Genomic DNA, 16,288 nt, shown 5'->3' with positions numbered 1-16,288 from the left:
TGTTAGGCTCAAGGACACACAGCACTTTTTTTGTATGCGCATGTTGGGAACTTGGCAGAGCTTTAACAGTCTCCCCTTGTCCTACTCACATAAACAGCAAGTTAACATGTACGCTACGATCTTGTAGGAACTCTGATTAAAAAGGCCTTGGCTTAACTGAGACCCTTTGTTTTCCTTCTGTTATAAAAATAAATTTTTGTACCATCTCATGAAATAACAGCTGTGCAGTAGCATATCTGACTCTGGAGACCAGGCATTGAAAGAAAAGTAAGAGTAGCCATGACTGTTAAAAGGAGAAACTGGAAGGCACTTGAGAATGATGACCAAAGATTCCTCACTTGACCAGGAGGTCAGATGTTAAGGCTCCTGCTGAGTCCACATTTGATAGCCAAGTTGTCTTTTAGTTTGAGTATAGATCGGTCAACTTTCCTTATGGAATTATTCCATAAGAAGCAGGAAGTATCAGCCATATTGTATATTTTTCTTGGCTTGCCAGGAAGAAGTCCAGGGCTATGCTGTGATCTACAACCACTTGGATCAATGACTTTAGTCTGTTGTACTTTTAGGGCTTTACAGTATTGTTTATTCTTTCAGTCAATGTTAACAACACATTTTTGATATATTTTTCAAGTTATATGACCCCCTTAGTTGAAGATAGAGCCCTAAGGATTCTAGCTTTAAGGGAGTAACAGTTTTTTGTTTTTTGTTTTTTTCTCTAGGGAGATCAGTGTCCCTTCAGACACTCCCAGAGAAGCATGGTCTCCTGAAGGAGATAGGAAGGAAATATCTAAAAATGTCTAATTATTACATTGTTATATATACTTTTTATTTATATATGCAAGTTAGGTTTTGATGAAGTAAATATGCGAAACCATGTTGTTGATTCAGGAAATAAAGATTAGAAGGGCCACATATAGTTTTAAAAACAAAAGAGCAATTACTTGTAACAAAAGTAACAAAGGAATTCTGTTATCTCTGGGGTACAGATAACATACATAGAATTAAACAAAATTTGCAAAGATTGTCATAGGACTATGAAGGCTATTAGGCTAGTTAAAATATATAATTTTGCCCATATATTTGTACAAAATCCCATTCCTGAAGGAATTTGTATTTGGGTTGAGACTTTGACTAAGTTCTAAGACAGGCGTGGGGAGTAAAACGAACTAAGTGAAAATTGCCGTGGCTGTAGATAGTCATTTTAAAGGGATAAACTGAGTTTCTGCAAACCAGTACATTCCAGAGGGTATAAGAATGTATTGGGTAAAGGATAAGGATAAAAAGTGATTTGAAGGCTGGTAGGTATCCAGATTTTACCACTGGTAATTTGTAAAGACAAACTTTCTCTGAAACGAATGCTGATAAACCATCTAGGATGTAAATGTTCAAGGTCCAGTTTGGGATAAACATAAAAGCACAAAAACTCAAGTTAGGTGGCTCTTCCATGACCCCAATATGGCCAGCCAGTGTTTTCCTTGAGGGGAAATACCTAGTTTTGGAGGTATAAGGTAGGGAGTTAGGTTAAGGCTTAATCAAGAGGATCACACATAAGCTGTACAGATTGAGGGAAACAATCGCAGCAGGCATGGGCAAATCCTAGACCCAAGCAAGTTTTTTGTGACACCTGCTTACAGGTTCAGCGAGTAAGATTCAGAGAGTTTATTTCATACATAGACGACAAATTCAATATCAGCATAGGGTCAGCTTCTCATGTCCCTTGTCCTACAGGATAACACTGAAATCAAAGAGGCCAGAGGATCATAGGTAATGTGAGTGGTAGGGCACTCTTGTTGCTGAGGAACAGTTTCCATACTGCAGCTATGCAGTTTTTTTCAGCCTGCAGCTGTACACTTAGGAGTGGGCAAGGTGGAAAATCTAAGTCCTCACCGGAAGCAGGAAAGGTGGATGAGAAATTGCCTTATAGCAGCCTCCCACGAAATAAGGAGGTGGGTGAGTAATAGCCTTGCAGCAGCACCTATCTTTCCATACTTCGGGGAGAGCACAGGGCATCTGCTAAGGTTTAGGTCAGCCTGTGGTTGAGCCTTGCCTGTGTGGCCTATGTGGAGACATGTAGGGTTGCCAGGGCACTGGTACAGAGCAGTTCCCCTACATTTATCATCCATGGTAAGGGAGAAATGACAGGATGAATTAGAACAAAGCATGAAAAGTGCTACAAGCAATCATTTTCAAGCATCTAGAAAATTTGTGTTCTCATGGTTTTAGGATAAGCAGTCTACTTCTATAAACTTGTCTACTCTGAAAAATGTCTTTTTTGAAGTGATCATTATCAGCTTATCCCAGGAAGCTTGTGTTCATGAGTAATATCTTTGTAATATCATCCATCAGGAGCACTTGTATAGTCTTATTGAGGCTTTTGTGTTTCTTCCAGAAGACTCAGTTTCTGATCTATAGCTTGTAACAGGAGCCTTTAGGCAAGCATAAAGAAAAAGCAGACACTACCTGTGGAGGTAAGACTGAATGGTTCAGGTTAATTTATTTTAATAGCCAACAATATCAAAATGGAGAAAAGTAGAATTCTCTATTGAGGTGTATCAATTTGTAAGGATTTAGTGACTAGTTACCTCAGAATAAGAACAGTGAGGGCATTGACCAGTTTCAGAGTCTTTAATTTATACTACAGTGTATTATGATTTTCTCTAGTTGTCTCCAGTCTAGATATTTAAATCTAGAGATAAAATCTTTTAAAATTTTATTTTATTATTTTTTAAAATGACAGCTTTATTGAGATAGAATTCACCTTTTAAAGTATACAATTCACAGATTTTTAGGATGTTCCAGAGTTATGCAGCTGCTACCACTATCTAATTTTAGAACACTTTCATCACTCCTAAAAAAAACTCTGTACCTATTGACAATCATTCCCCTTTCTTCCTCTAGTCTAACTGTCTTTATGGATATGCCTGAGAGAAATTCTTTTAAAGATAATTTTGTTTATTAACTGGACGGTTATGTACATGTCTGTGACATGAATATGACTCCTTCTAAAAAGGACATAATCATTCCATTATTTTTAAAAATTTATTTATTTATTTTTGGCTGTGTTGGGTCTTCGTTTCTGTGCGAGGGCTTTCTCTAGTTGGGGCAAGCAGGGGCCACTCTTCATCGCGGTGCGCGGGCCTCTCACTATCGCGGCCTCTCTTGTTGTGGAGCACAGGCTCCAGACGCGCAGGCTCAGTAGTTGTGCCTCACGGGCCTAGTTGCTCCACGGCATGTGGGATCCTCCCAGACCAGGGCTCAAGCCCGTGTCCCCTGCACTGGCAGGCAGGTCCTCAACCACTGTGCCACCAGGGAAGCCCCCTATTTTTACATTAATAAAAAGTCACCCATATATGGTTGACTTAGGAACTTTTACTTTTTATTTATTAAAACAAATTATCTTGGGTTTAGTAACCACAACAGCTTTCATAATAGTGTTAATTCAAAATCTAGACAATGGCAAGCACTCTTAATTGCTTCTATTATCTCTTCTATTTTTGATTTTTCACAGAGCTGGATTAGTATCTGATACATTGGTAGGTGCTCAGTCAAGAAAGCTTTATTTTATTTTGGTGACAGAGCTAGAATTAGAATCCAGTTTTCCTCCTACTAAGTCTCCTTTTTCCATTATGCCACACATGCTTTCCATCTGTGCCCAAAGGTGATTTTTTAAAGCATTGGAAGCAGCTCATAGAAGTGTGGATCATTGTTCTTCATTTCCTTTTACTCTCCTTTATGTAACCAAACATAAATTTACAAATTTAAATGTGTTATTGTATGAATGTTGAAATGATAAAGAGGCTAAAGGAAAAGAAAGAAAAAATTTTAAACTTTCAGTGTTTTATGTTTAATAACAAATAGAAATTCCCGTATGTCACAGGTGAAGAATTTAAGTATTCAGCTTGAGCACTTTATTTAAGTAGCTCTAGTCAAAAATGCTAAGTATGGATTAGTGGTTTTAAGGTATGATTTAAGGAGCTCAAACTGGAGGAGAATGATGGTAAAAGAAAGGATGAACGCCTGTAGATTTTGTTGTTGTTTGCATTTAGATTTTACACGTAGACAGTAAAATGCACAATTCTTAAGTGAATTTTTAAGAATTGATGAATTTTTACACACGTGTATATGTAGTAATCACCATACCCATCTATAGAAAATATTTTAACAACCTAGGAGGCTTCTTAGTACTCCTTTTTTGTCAGCTGTAACCCTCCAAGAGGTAATCGCTGTTCTAACTCACATCACCATAGATGAGTTTTGCCTGTTCTTGAAGTGCATATAAATAGAGTCAGACAGTAGTCCCTTGTGTCTGGCTTCTTTTGCTTATGTCTATAACATTCATCGTATTATGTGTAGCAGTACAGTCGTTAATTTTTTTGGCTTTATAGTATTCCATTATGTAAATGAAATGCTATTTATCCATTCACCTGTTCATGGAGATTTGGGTTGTTTACAGTTTTTTACCATCATGACTAAAGCTGTTAAAAAACTTTCTTATACTTGTCCTTGGGTGAATATATGCACTCATTTTTCTTGGGCCATAGGTATTATAGTGTTATGAAAGCTCAAAACTTTTAAAATTAAAACAGCCAGTATGCTGAACCTGCCTCACGTGAAATTTTCAAGTCCACCTAAATAGACATATACCTCTGATTTTATGATGGAAACTGGAGAAAAACAACATTGACTTTCACAGTCAATACAGGGTGATATTGTGTGCCTGTTCTGTAATGGCAGGGGTTATGGATATTTTACACTCAGTCATTCAGTAAAAAGCAGGGCACCGTGCTAGGGGTTAGGAGATACAGCTGTGAAAGACACAGTCCCATACCCCGCTTTCACCAACCAATAAGCAAGTCATTCAGACATGACGTGTAGAGTGCAGAGATAAAAAAATGAGAATTATTAGGGGAGTGCTTCAGATGGAGCAGCTCACCTAATCCTGAGTAGTCAGTGGAGGCATCTTGCAGGAAAGGACATCTAAACCGGGTCCTAAAGATTGAATTGGACTTAGTCAGGTGAAGGAGGTGAGAGGGTGGATGTTGAGAGGAGCAGGGCAGTGAGAGTTTTTAAGGCAATGTTTAAGGCTTGGGGACTTGAGGAATTGAAATTAGCTGGTTAATCAGGGACTCAATTATAAAGGGCCTTTTGGAGTCAAGGAGTGTTGACATCATCCTCAGGTCAGAAGGGAATCACTGATACTGTCTTTTTTATTATGGAAAACTTCAAACACATATTGATAGAATGGTAGAATGAATCCTCATATACACATCCCACAGTTTCAGCAATTACCAACTCATGGCCAATCTTGTTGAGACCACTTCCTTCATCCTCAGTGGATTGTTTGAAGCAAATTTGAGACATCACATCATTGAAGATTTTTAGCAGGAGAGTGCTACATGATCAGTTTTGCATTTTAGAAATCACACATTTCTAGTAATTTAAAAGTGTCTTTAAAATGCACACACCATAGTTTGTGTGCTTCTCATTTGCTTCCAGTCACAAAAGACATTTATCTTTCTGTATCACCATGTAATATTTGTAGTTGTTTGCATTTTTTCAAACTGTATGGAAACAGGATAAAATGTTAAAATTATTTTATGTATTTATCTTCCCATGTAGATCAGTTGGTTAATTTGCATTTAAAATACTGTTAGTGAACGATGGGGCTTCTATAACTATAAAAATGTCATAATTAATATAAAGATTTGTAGATTTTGGGTTTTACTCTGAATATTTTTTACAGATTCAAGTTGAGGAATTTATTATTCTGCTTTTGTGGTTCAGGTTTCAGTAGGTAGATTACTTATCTACCTATTGAAATTTGTCTTCTTATTGAAGTTTACTCTTATGGTGAGAATTAATACATTACATTGCTTTTATTTTAAAGCTATTTATAGCTGTCTACAGGTCACTAAGTTAAATTCCTTCCTGTAGTTAGAATGTTTGCTTCCTAAAGTGTTTTAATTTCTTTCTTCCTCCCTTTCTTCCTCCCTCCCTCCCTCCCTCCCTCTCTCCCTCTTTTTCTTTCTTTCTTTCATTTTTATGGTAGCTTAGTATTATAGATGGTAACTATTGCTGTATTACCTTGGGATACTATTGCATTCATGCATTCATTCGTTTACTGAGTGAGAGTCAATGCTCTTACTCTATATCAGAGGTTGGCAAACTATGGCTGCTGAAATTGCTTCTTACGTTCTTGAAGGGTGTTGTAATAAAAGAGAGATTTTGCAACAGAAACCATATGTGGCCTGCAAATTTAAAATGTTTACTATCTAGCCCTTTATAGAAAATTGGCCAAGCCCTGATCTAAGTGAGTATAACTTAAATTTTGGCTCATGCTTTTTTTTTCTTTTGGAACTGTTTCTGTAAGATTCTCTTTAGAATTGACATTTGAAAATTAAAATTTTCATTGTCTTTTACAGAGAAGATGGTGAATTAGAAGATGGTGAAATAGATGATGCAGGATTTGAAGAAACACAAGAACAGGAAGCAAAAGAGGATGAAAAGCAGAAAAATGAGAAAGCCTACAGAAAATCAAGGAAAAAACACAAGAAAGAAAAAGAGAAGAAAAAGTCCAAAAGGAGAAAACGTGAGAAACATAAGGTTAGTTAGAATCTACTTTTTATTCTTTTGGTAAATTTTTATGAAATATAAAACACTGAAAATTACAAAGTATAAATCATTGCCTATTTTCTTATAAAATATATGGATTAGATCTTTTTATGTGCTTAAGAAATTTTATGAACATAAAGATTATATGAAATGTTTTAAAGATTTAAAAAATACTCATGAGAACCTTACTGTATAGCACAGGGGAACTCTACTAGGTTCTCTGTGGTGACCTAAATGGGAAGGAAATCCAAAAAACAGGGGATATATGTATACGTATAGCTGATTCACTTTGCTGTATAGCAGAAACTAACACAACAGTGTAAAGCAACTCTACTCCAATAAAAAAATTAAATAATCAAAGTAACTTTTAATGCAAATTAGAATAAATCTTTTAAATTGATGGAAGAGTGTATGCAAGAATACTGAAAGCTTAAGGAAAGAAAGTTTCATTCTCTACAGATGTAGATTAACAGCACTGGCATTGTCCATCCATTCATTTATTTATTCATTTGTAAGTATTATTGCGTGCTTGTGTGGAAATCTCTGTGCTGTATGCTGGGGGTTATAGTAATGAATGAAATGGTCTCTGCTGTTATAGAGATTACATTGAAAAGGGAAGGAGAGAGACAGTAAACAATTGAAAAACAAATGCTATCAAGAGAGCAATTGGGTGCTGGATACAGAATAATGTGGATTGCGGTTGAGAAGAAGGGAAACCTATACTGACAGAGAAATCAGAGAAAAGTTGGCAGCAGTGGTGGGGTAGTTTTTGAAACTCCCTGAATTTCCCCCATAAAAGCAGAGCAATTAGAATAGCAAAACCAAAAATTCATTGGCAACATCTACCAAAAAATGAAGTAACAGGTTATCTTCACAAACCTCAAAAATAAAAAAGGATAAGGCCAAACCACAGACAGCAACAAGACCAGAGTAGGATCAGCAATTGTGTGAAATGAAGAGAGGGAAGGTAAAAAGAACTTCCAGAAAACAAATTACCAACAGGTATTCATCTCAATGCAGGAGTCCCCAGTGAACATGGAAAGCCTGTCGGCCAAACTGAGAAACAGCAATGGAAACTGAGAGGGGGCTTTCCTAGCTCCCAATTCCCGCATGAGTATAAGGTGACCACGTAAAATTGGATGGTGCTAGAATGGTCTGTGCGTGATGAATACTCATCAACTAAATCTCTTCTAGGACAGAGTCCCACCCTGAGGAGAAAACTGCTAGGAGTAGAATCTAAGTTGAGAGGACAAGAATACTAGGGCCAAGGAAAGAAAATGGGGGAAGGGAGCAGGGGTGGCATATCTCAGAAGATACACAGCCATGTTTTTTAATACTTCATGTGCTAACGACAGAAGAAATAACCCTGGAGAGTGAAGCTAGGAAAGTTTTCCTGGCTCAGTCCTCCTTTGACACGTGAGTAACAAGATTGGACCATGACCACATTCCATATAAGTTATTCTTATTAAAAAAAAAAGAGGAAAATGGGGAGAATAATATTCTTCCAGAAAGGAAAGAATGCCCACAAAACATGAAAAACTTAACCTAACATTTCAAAATGATTTTTAAAAATTAAGAAAATAATACAGACTATGATCAAACAGCATCAGCAGAACTGGGGGAAAAGGGAATCCTTTGGTCCTTTAGGCAAAAAGACCAAGCCACTTATTAAGAAAGGAAAGTCAGATTTATAGAAAAATTTTTGATATCAACATTTTATGCCAGAAGATAATGGAGTAACGTATTTGAATAAAATGCAAGCCAAGCATTTTATATCCAGCTAAATACTGAACTTCAAATATAAAGTCCTCAGAAAAACTGTATATAATAGAAGTCAGGAAATATTATCATAAGACTTCTCATAGAATCTCCTAGAGCACACGTTCAGATAACCAAAATGACTGGTTGAAAAAGTGAGAGTGGTCTACATACACTACGTATTAGTCTGTAAAGCTAAGACTAAATGATGGACATGGGGGGCAGTATAGTATGTATTGAAACATTACAGCTGTAAAAAACGTCAGGGAAAGCAGAAGAATATATGGTAAGCAGGATAACCTTCTTGGTAGTTTTTTAGTTATTAACTGAGACTTTTTTAATATACTTCAAATTATTATCCTGGGAATGAAAGAGAGGAAGTAGAAGAAGAGGTTACTGCCTAATTTCAATATTGGTCCTACTAGTAAACAAATAGTATGCAAAGAAGGGATAGGGACTAAGGTTATTGGAAAAAGACAACTTGAAAGAAATAACTGAAACAAAAATATAATCTTTCTAATACCAAAAGATATACCTCCCAACAATGCAAAATCCAACTCTAAGCTGTGTAAAAGAGAAAGATTTAAAAAGTGGGTAAAACCATTGTAAAGCAATTATACTCTAATAAAGATGTTAAAAAAATAAAAAAATGAAAAGTGGGTGAAGCTATACCAGGCAGATGCAAAGAAAGAAAAGGCAGAAATCACAGTGTTGATATATGAAAAAGTCAAATTTAGGTCAAAAAGGCATTGAAAGAAACAAAGAAGGGCATTTTATAATGTTAAGGTTATAATTCACAGTGAAGATGTATTTATTTATTGTTATTTAATATCCCCTTAAACATCAGTTTTCATAAGAACTATGAGAAGAAATAGACAGGAATACAGTAATAACAGGAGATACACCAGTATACCTCTCTTAACCCGAGGAGATTAATCAAATGGATGAAAAGGTGGTAAGGATATTAAAGAAATATTATAATATTATAATATATAGTATTATAAATATTATAAATATATAGTAAGCTCTGAATCCTGAGAATATATCTTCCTCTCAGGTATACTTGGAATATTCATAAAAACAGACCATGTCATAGGCAACAAAGAAAACTCCAATTAATTTGATGGAGTAGAAATAGTACAAAGAGCAATCTCAAACCACAATGCAATAAAACTAGACATAAATAACAAAGTCGAAAAACAGAAACACCTTTGAATGCAGACTAGATCTGCCGAATTTCATGAAAATAATAATAGAATTTGACATATGGAAGATAGCTAAAAAATTATCAGAAGAAAAATTATTATAGTATTAAAATCTAGAAAACAGCAAAGTAAGACAGAAACAAAAAGGAAGGGCTTAATAAAGTTATAAGTAGAATTTAACAAATTAGAATGAAAAGTCAGTAGTTTTTTTTTTTTTGGCCATGCCGCACGGCACGCAGGATCTTAGTTCTCCCATCAGGGGTCGAACCTGTGCCCCCTGCAGCACGGGTTGGCCAAACTAATTAAGAAAAAAGGGAAACGCAAAAACAAAGTTAGATATTTTGAGGCTAAGAACTTTTAAGACCGTCAAGTCCTGGTTCCTTTTTAACAGTTCTTCCTTTAATTCCTCTCGCTTTCCTCACAGATAGGTACTTTCAACATTTTGCTTGAAAATCTTAACTAGATCACCTAGTTCATTAGACACATTTTCTACTTTCCATATTGCTGAATGTAACAGTGTTGCTAGATTTCTGCCACTGCATAACAAGGATCTCCCTTTTTCCAGTTTTAATAAGATCTCTCTCACTTTCCTTTTAAGTTGCCCCAAAGTCCAAAATTTTACTAACAATAATTCAGGGTGATCTAGGCTTTCACTAGTGCCCTCTTAAAATCATTCCAGTTTCTATCCACTGCCCGGTTCCAAAACCAGTTCTACCTTTTAGATATTTGTACTGGCAGCACCGCATTTCCAGATACCAAAACCTGTATTAGTTAACTATTGCTGCGCAACACATTACCCCAAACTTAGAAGCTTAAAACAACAAAAGTTTGTCTCCTAGTTTCTGTGGGTCAGGAACGTGGGCACGGCTTAACTTGGTATTCTGGCTCAGCGCTTCCTGCGAGGTTGCAGTCATCTCCTGACTAAGGCAGGATCCTCTTCCAAGTTCGGTCACGTGGCTCTTGGCAGGCCTCCGTTCCTCACCATGTGGACCCCTTTACATACCACTTCTTTGACCTCGTGCTTTGGCTGGCTTCCTCCAGAGCAAGAGAGCAAGAGAGAGCACCCAGGATGAAAGCTACAGTCTTTTTTATAACCTAATCACTTCTGACAAATTCTGTTTGCTAGAAGCAAGCTTCTAAGTCTAGTCCACACTCAAAGGGAGAGGAATTAATCTCCGCCTCTTGAGGGTAGGAGTAATAATGAATTTGTGGACAATTATTATTAGAGAAATGCCATTTAATTGATTTTATATTTTGCATTTTCACTTAATAGTACAGCAACAACATTTAGTTGTTTCTATAAAATCTTCTAAAATACCATTTTAATTGATTGCTCTGTATTGTATTATACTTTAGTATCATTCTCTTACTATTGGACATGGAGATTTTTTGTGATAAATCTTGAAGGACAGGTAGGAATTAGCTCGTTGACCAAAGAGACACAGAGAATACAAAAGCAAAAAGGTGTGAAAAGGCTGGCATGGTTTGGGGAAGTCACTGAAGTCCCTAAATTCTTTCTGTTACTGTTTGAATATTTAAAGGGGTCACTAAATGGCTATCCTGTTAATTAGTTCTTGACTATGTCTTTTGCCCTCTTTACTCACCACATTGTGGTGTCATGTTTGTTAAGAGTTCTATAGAAAGCATAATCACTGAGACTTGAACTTTATTTATTTTTAAAACATTTATTTATTTGGCTGGGCTGGGTCTTAGTTGTGGCATGCAGGATCTTCTTTGCAGCATGCGGGATCTTTAGTTGTGGCATGCGGACTCTTAGTTGCGTCACGAGGGATCTAGTTCCCCAACCAGGGATCGAACCAGGGTCCCCTGCATTGGGAGCGTGGAGTCTTACCCACTGGACCACCAGGGAAGTCCCTAGACTTGAACTTTAGTACTTACCAACCAAGTGTATTGAAAGAAATAATCCACCAGTGTATTATAGGTAAAATAACAAAATTAAGGGAACACTTTCAAACACCAAACAGATACCAAACAATAACCAAAAAAAAGAAACTCAAAAATTCTGAAATAAAAAAAGTATGCTATCCTTTTCACTTAAAAATTTAATAATTTTTAATTACTCTCTACTATTTCCAGCTATTTTTAATGTAGTCCAATTGCTAATTTGGGGTTAATAATTACTTCTTATTACTGTAGGTGAGCCACATACATATTTTTTTATAATAGCCTTCCTAATGACTTCTTTTTTTTTTTTTTTTTAATTTTTTTTTTTTTTAAACATCTTTATTGGGGTATAATTGCATTACAATGGTGTGTTAGTTTCTGCTTTATAACAAAGTGAATCAGCTATACATATACATATGTTCCCATATGTCTTCCCTCTTGCGTCTCCCTCCCTCCCACTCTCCCCATCCCACACTTCCAGGCTGTCACAAAGCACCGAGCTAATATCCCTGTGCCTTGCGGCTGCTTCCCCCCAGCTATCTACCTTACTACGTTTGTTAGTGTGTATATGTCCATGACTCTCTCTCGCCCTGTCAAAACTCACCCTTCCCCCTCCCCATATCCTCAAGTCCGTTCTCCAGTAGGTCTGCGTCTTTATTCCTATCTTACCCCTAGGTTCTTCATGACATTTTTTTCCCTTAAATTCCATATGTATGTGTTAGCATACGGTATTTGTCTTTTTCTTTCTGACTTACTTCACTCTGTATGACAGACTCTAGGTCTATCCATCTCATTACAAATAACTCAATTTCATTTCTTTTTAAGGCTGAGTAATATTCCATTGTGTATATGTGCCACATCTTCTTTATCCATTCATCCGATGATGGGCGCTTAGGTTGTTTCCATGTCCTGGCTATTGTAAATAGAGCTGCAATGAACATTTTGGTACATGACTCTTTTTGAATTTTGGTTTTCTCAGGGTATATGCCAAGTAGTGGGATTGCTGGGTCATATGGTAATTCTATTTGTAGTTTTTTAAGGAACCTCCATACTGTTCTCCACAGTGGCTGAACCAATTCACATTCCCACCAGCAGTGCAAGAGTGTCCCCTTTTCTCCACACCCTCTCCAGCATTTATTGTTTCTAGATTTTTTGATGATGGCCATTCTGACTGGTGTGAGATGATATCTCATTGTAGTTTTGATTTGCATTTCTCTAATGATTAATGATGTTGAGCATTCTTTCATGTGTTTGTTGGCATTCTGTATATCTTCTTTGGAGAAATGTCTATTTAGGTCTTCTGCCCATTTTTGGATGGGGTTGTTTGTTTTTTTGTTATTGAGCTGCATGAGCTGCTTGTAAATTTTGGAGATTAATCCTTTGTCAGTTGCTTCATTTGCAAATGTTTTCTCCCATTCTGAGGGTTGTCTTTTGGTCTTGGTTATGGTTTCCTTTGCTGTGCAAAAGCTTTGAAGTTTCATTAGGTCCCATTTGTTTATTTTTGTTTTTATTTCCATTACTCTAGGAGGTGGGTCAGAAAGGATCTTGCTGTGATTTATGTCATAGAGTGTTCTTCCTATGTTTTCTTCTAAGAGTTTGATAGTTTCTGGCCTTACATTTAGGTCTTTAATCCATTTTGAGCTTATTTTTGTGTATGGTGTTAGGGAGTGATCTAATCTCATACTTTTACCCTAATGACTTCTTAACGTCTGTGTTCTAGACTCATTTTGGGGGGCTAGCCTGAAGAATCTTCTCCCTTAAACAGAATCTTCTCTTCTCTGATGGCTCTTCCTGAAGCAATGCCTCTGTTTGAACTTCTTCTTAAGCAAGCCTTACCCCTTTAGTGTTCTTCAAGGTAAAGGTTTTCTTTTGAGCCAGAGCTGACTTCTGCTAGTAACAGAGCAAACTTGGCTTTTAAATGGACAATATTTATTTCAAGTCCTAACCAAAAAGATTAGGTAGTTAAGCTTGAAGCATTTCATAGCATAATTATAAAAAGATCTTCATATCACCTATCAGATCAACAAAAGCAGAATTAACAGCACCCCAAAACTAAACCCCAGAACATTTAAGAACAAGGTGGAGGAAAACAGTTTGTCTTCTTAAACCAGCATTTAAGAATGGAGTAGAAGAAAACAGATCCTTCTACTGTAAAAGTTATCAAGAGGTCAATTTAGTTCAGCACATTTTTACTGAGTTTGTTCTAGTCTTAGATGCTGGGAATGCAAGCATGATAAAATACAGAGTCCGTGTCTTTGTTGATAAGAACTTCAAAAAAATTTTTTAAAGAGGGTGCTCAACCTGGGAAGGTAATTATTTTGGCTAGATGGAGGATATTTCGTGATTTTTTTTTTTGAAATTGCATTCATACTTGAAAAAGCTTATTCTTGATATTTGTCAATCACTGTCAATTACTCGTGGTTTGCATTTCATCTTTGTTCAATTTTGTGGGTTGGATTTATGTTATATTTATAATTTGGAATGTTTTGATATCTTTTAGATTTAGGGTACTTATGCAATAGATTAAGAACTCTAAAGCTGTTTTAGGTAAAAATAAATTACTTCATACTCTATTCATGTTCTAGGACTCTTTTTGGTGATGAGGAACCAATTTTATTTCCTTTAAGATTAACTTAGGGGCTTCCCTGGTGGTGCAGTGGTTAAGAATCCGCCTACCAATGCAGGGGACGCTAGTTCGAGCCCTGGTCCAGGAAGGTCCCACATGCCACGGAGCTACTAAGCCCGTGCGCCACAACTACTGAGCCTGCGCTCTAGAGCCCACGAGCCACAACTACTGAGCCCACATGCCACAGCTACTGAAGCCCACGTGCCTAGAGCCCATGCTCCACAACAAGAGAAGCCACCGCAGTGAGGAGCCGTGCACTGCAACGAAGAGTAGCCCCTGCTCACAGCAACTAAAAGCCCACATGCAGCAGTGAACACCCAACGCAGCCAAAGAATTTAAAAATAAAGATTAAGGGCTTCCCTGGTGGCGCAGTGGTTGAGAGTCCGCCTGCCGATGCAGGGGACACGGGTTCGTGCCCCGGTCTGGGAAGATCCCACATGCCGCGGAGCGGCTGGGCCCGTGAGCCATGGCCGCTGAGCCTGCGCGTCCGGAGCCTGTCCTCCGCAACGGGAGAGGCCACAACAGTGAGAGGCCCGCGTAACGCATAAAAAAAAAAAAAAAAAAAAAAAAAAAATAAAGATTAAATTTAAGATGACTTTAGAGCATAGAGGTGCAGTATTTTCTATTTGAAGTCCTTGGGCCAAAGGGATGATGGGGAAAATGCTGTCATTAAAATCCCCGAGAAAAGAGGAAGATGTACTATTCCTCAGAAAATTTCAGAAGAGTTGGGGTGGAGGTGGTCTTTGGAACAAGAATTTTCCGGTTAATACTTCAGAACCTACTAGGATAATATAATCTGTTGGTTGGCACCTCTGGCTGAAACAAGCTTATCTAGTTACTAGTTAAATTTTCTTCCTTTTGTAAATGTAACATTTTTGGTTTTTCCTTCTTTTAGCATAATTCTCCATCCAGTGATGATAGTTCAGACTACAGCCTTGATTCAGAGGTCGAACATACAGAAAGTTCCCACAGAAAAAGAAGTGGTTTCTACAGGGATTATGACATTCCATTTCCTCAGGTATGCCTTTATTTTTATTGTCATAAAATATACAGAACATAAAATTTACCATTTTAACTATTTCTTTTTCTCTCTCTTTTTCTTTTAAATTGGAGTATAATTGACCTACAACACGGTGTTAGTTCCAGGTGCACAACATAGGATTCAATATTTCTATACATAAAATGATCACCACAATAAGTTTGGTTACCATCTGTCGCCATACAAAGATATTACATTATTGTTAACTGTTCTCCCCATGCTGTATATTTCATCCCTGTGACTCATTTATTTTGCAACTGGAAGTTTGTACCTCTTAATCTCCCTCACCTATTTCATCCCCATTCCCCTCTGGTAACCACTTGTTTGTTCTATCTGTGAATCTGTTCCTGTTTTGTTATGTTTGCTCATTTGTTTTGGTTTTTAGATTCCACATATAAGAGAAATAATAGTGATATTTATCTTTCTCTATCTGCCTTATTTCACTTAGCATAATGCCCTCTAAGTCCGTCCTTATTGTCACAAATGGCAAGATTTCATTCTTTTTTATGGCTGAGTAATATTCCATTGTATATATACTGCGTGCATATATATATGTGTGTATATATATACTGCATCTTCTTTATCCATTCATCTGTTAATGGACACTTAGGTTGCTTCCATATCTTGGCTATTATAAACAATGCAGCAGTGAACGTAGGGGTGCATATATCTTTTTGAATTAGTGTTTTTATTTTCTCTGGGAAAATACCCCAAAGTGGAATTGCTGGATATTTGGTAGTTCTGTTCTTAATATTTTGAGAAACCTCTGTACTGTTTTCCACAGCGGCTGCACCAATTTACATTCCCACCAACAGCGTACAAGTGTTCCCTTTTCTCCACATTTTCACCAACACTTGTTATTTCTTGTCTTTTTGATGATAGCCATTCTGCCAGGTGTGAGGTGATATGTCCTTGTGGGTTTTTGTGGTTTTTTTAAATTAATTACTTATTCTTGGTTGCATCGGGTCTTTGTTGCTGTGCGCTGGCTTTCTCTAGTTGCAGGGAGCGGGGGCTACTCTTCATTGCGGTGCACGGTGGCTTCTCTTGTTGTGGAGCACAGGTTCTAGGCACACGGGCTTCAGTAGTTGTGGCACGCAGGCTCAGTAGTTGTGGCTTGCGGACTGTACAGCGCAGGCTCAGTAG

General features: G+C 37.1%; 1 protein-coding gene across 3 annotated transcripts in view; it reads left to right on the top strand.

Annotated features, from left to right (window-relative positions):
* ZC3H6 (zinc finger CCCH-type containing 6) overlaps positions 1-16,288 on the top strand; it is a 53,979-nt gene that overhangs the window by 12,485 nt on the left and 25,206 nt on the right. For 2 of the 3 annotated variants that reach the window (XM_032653327.1, XM_032653326.1), the window contains exons 2-3: positions 6,423-6,603; positions 15,002-15,124. In XM_032653327.1, coding sequence (XP_032509218.1) covers positions 6,423-6,603; positions 15,002-15,124 — 304 coding nt within the window. Of the gene's footprint in view, positions 1-6,422; positions 6,604-7,632; positions 7,734-15,001; positions 15,125-16,288 lie in introns of those variants that run through there. The other variant, XM_032653328.1, reaches the window with a different exon arrangement.

This window comes from Phocoena sinus, chromosome 13 (assembly GCF_008692025.1).
Source record: "Phocoena sinus isolate mPhoSin1 chromosome 13, mPhoSin1.pri, whole genome shotgun sequence".
In the NCBI taxonomy this organism is placed as follows: Eukaryota; Metazoa; Chordata; class Mammalia; order Artiodactyla; family Phocoenidae; genus Phocoena; species Phocoena sinus.
The sequence above is the reverse complement of the archived record's forward strand: the minus strand, read 5'-3'. Positions and strand labels throughout refer to the sequence as shown.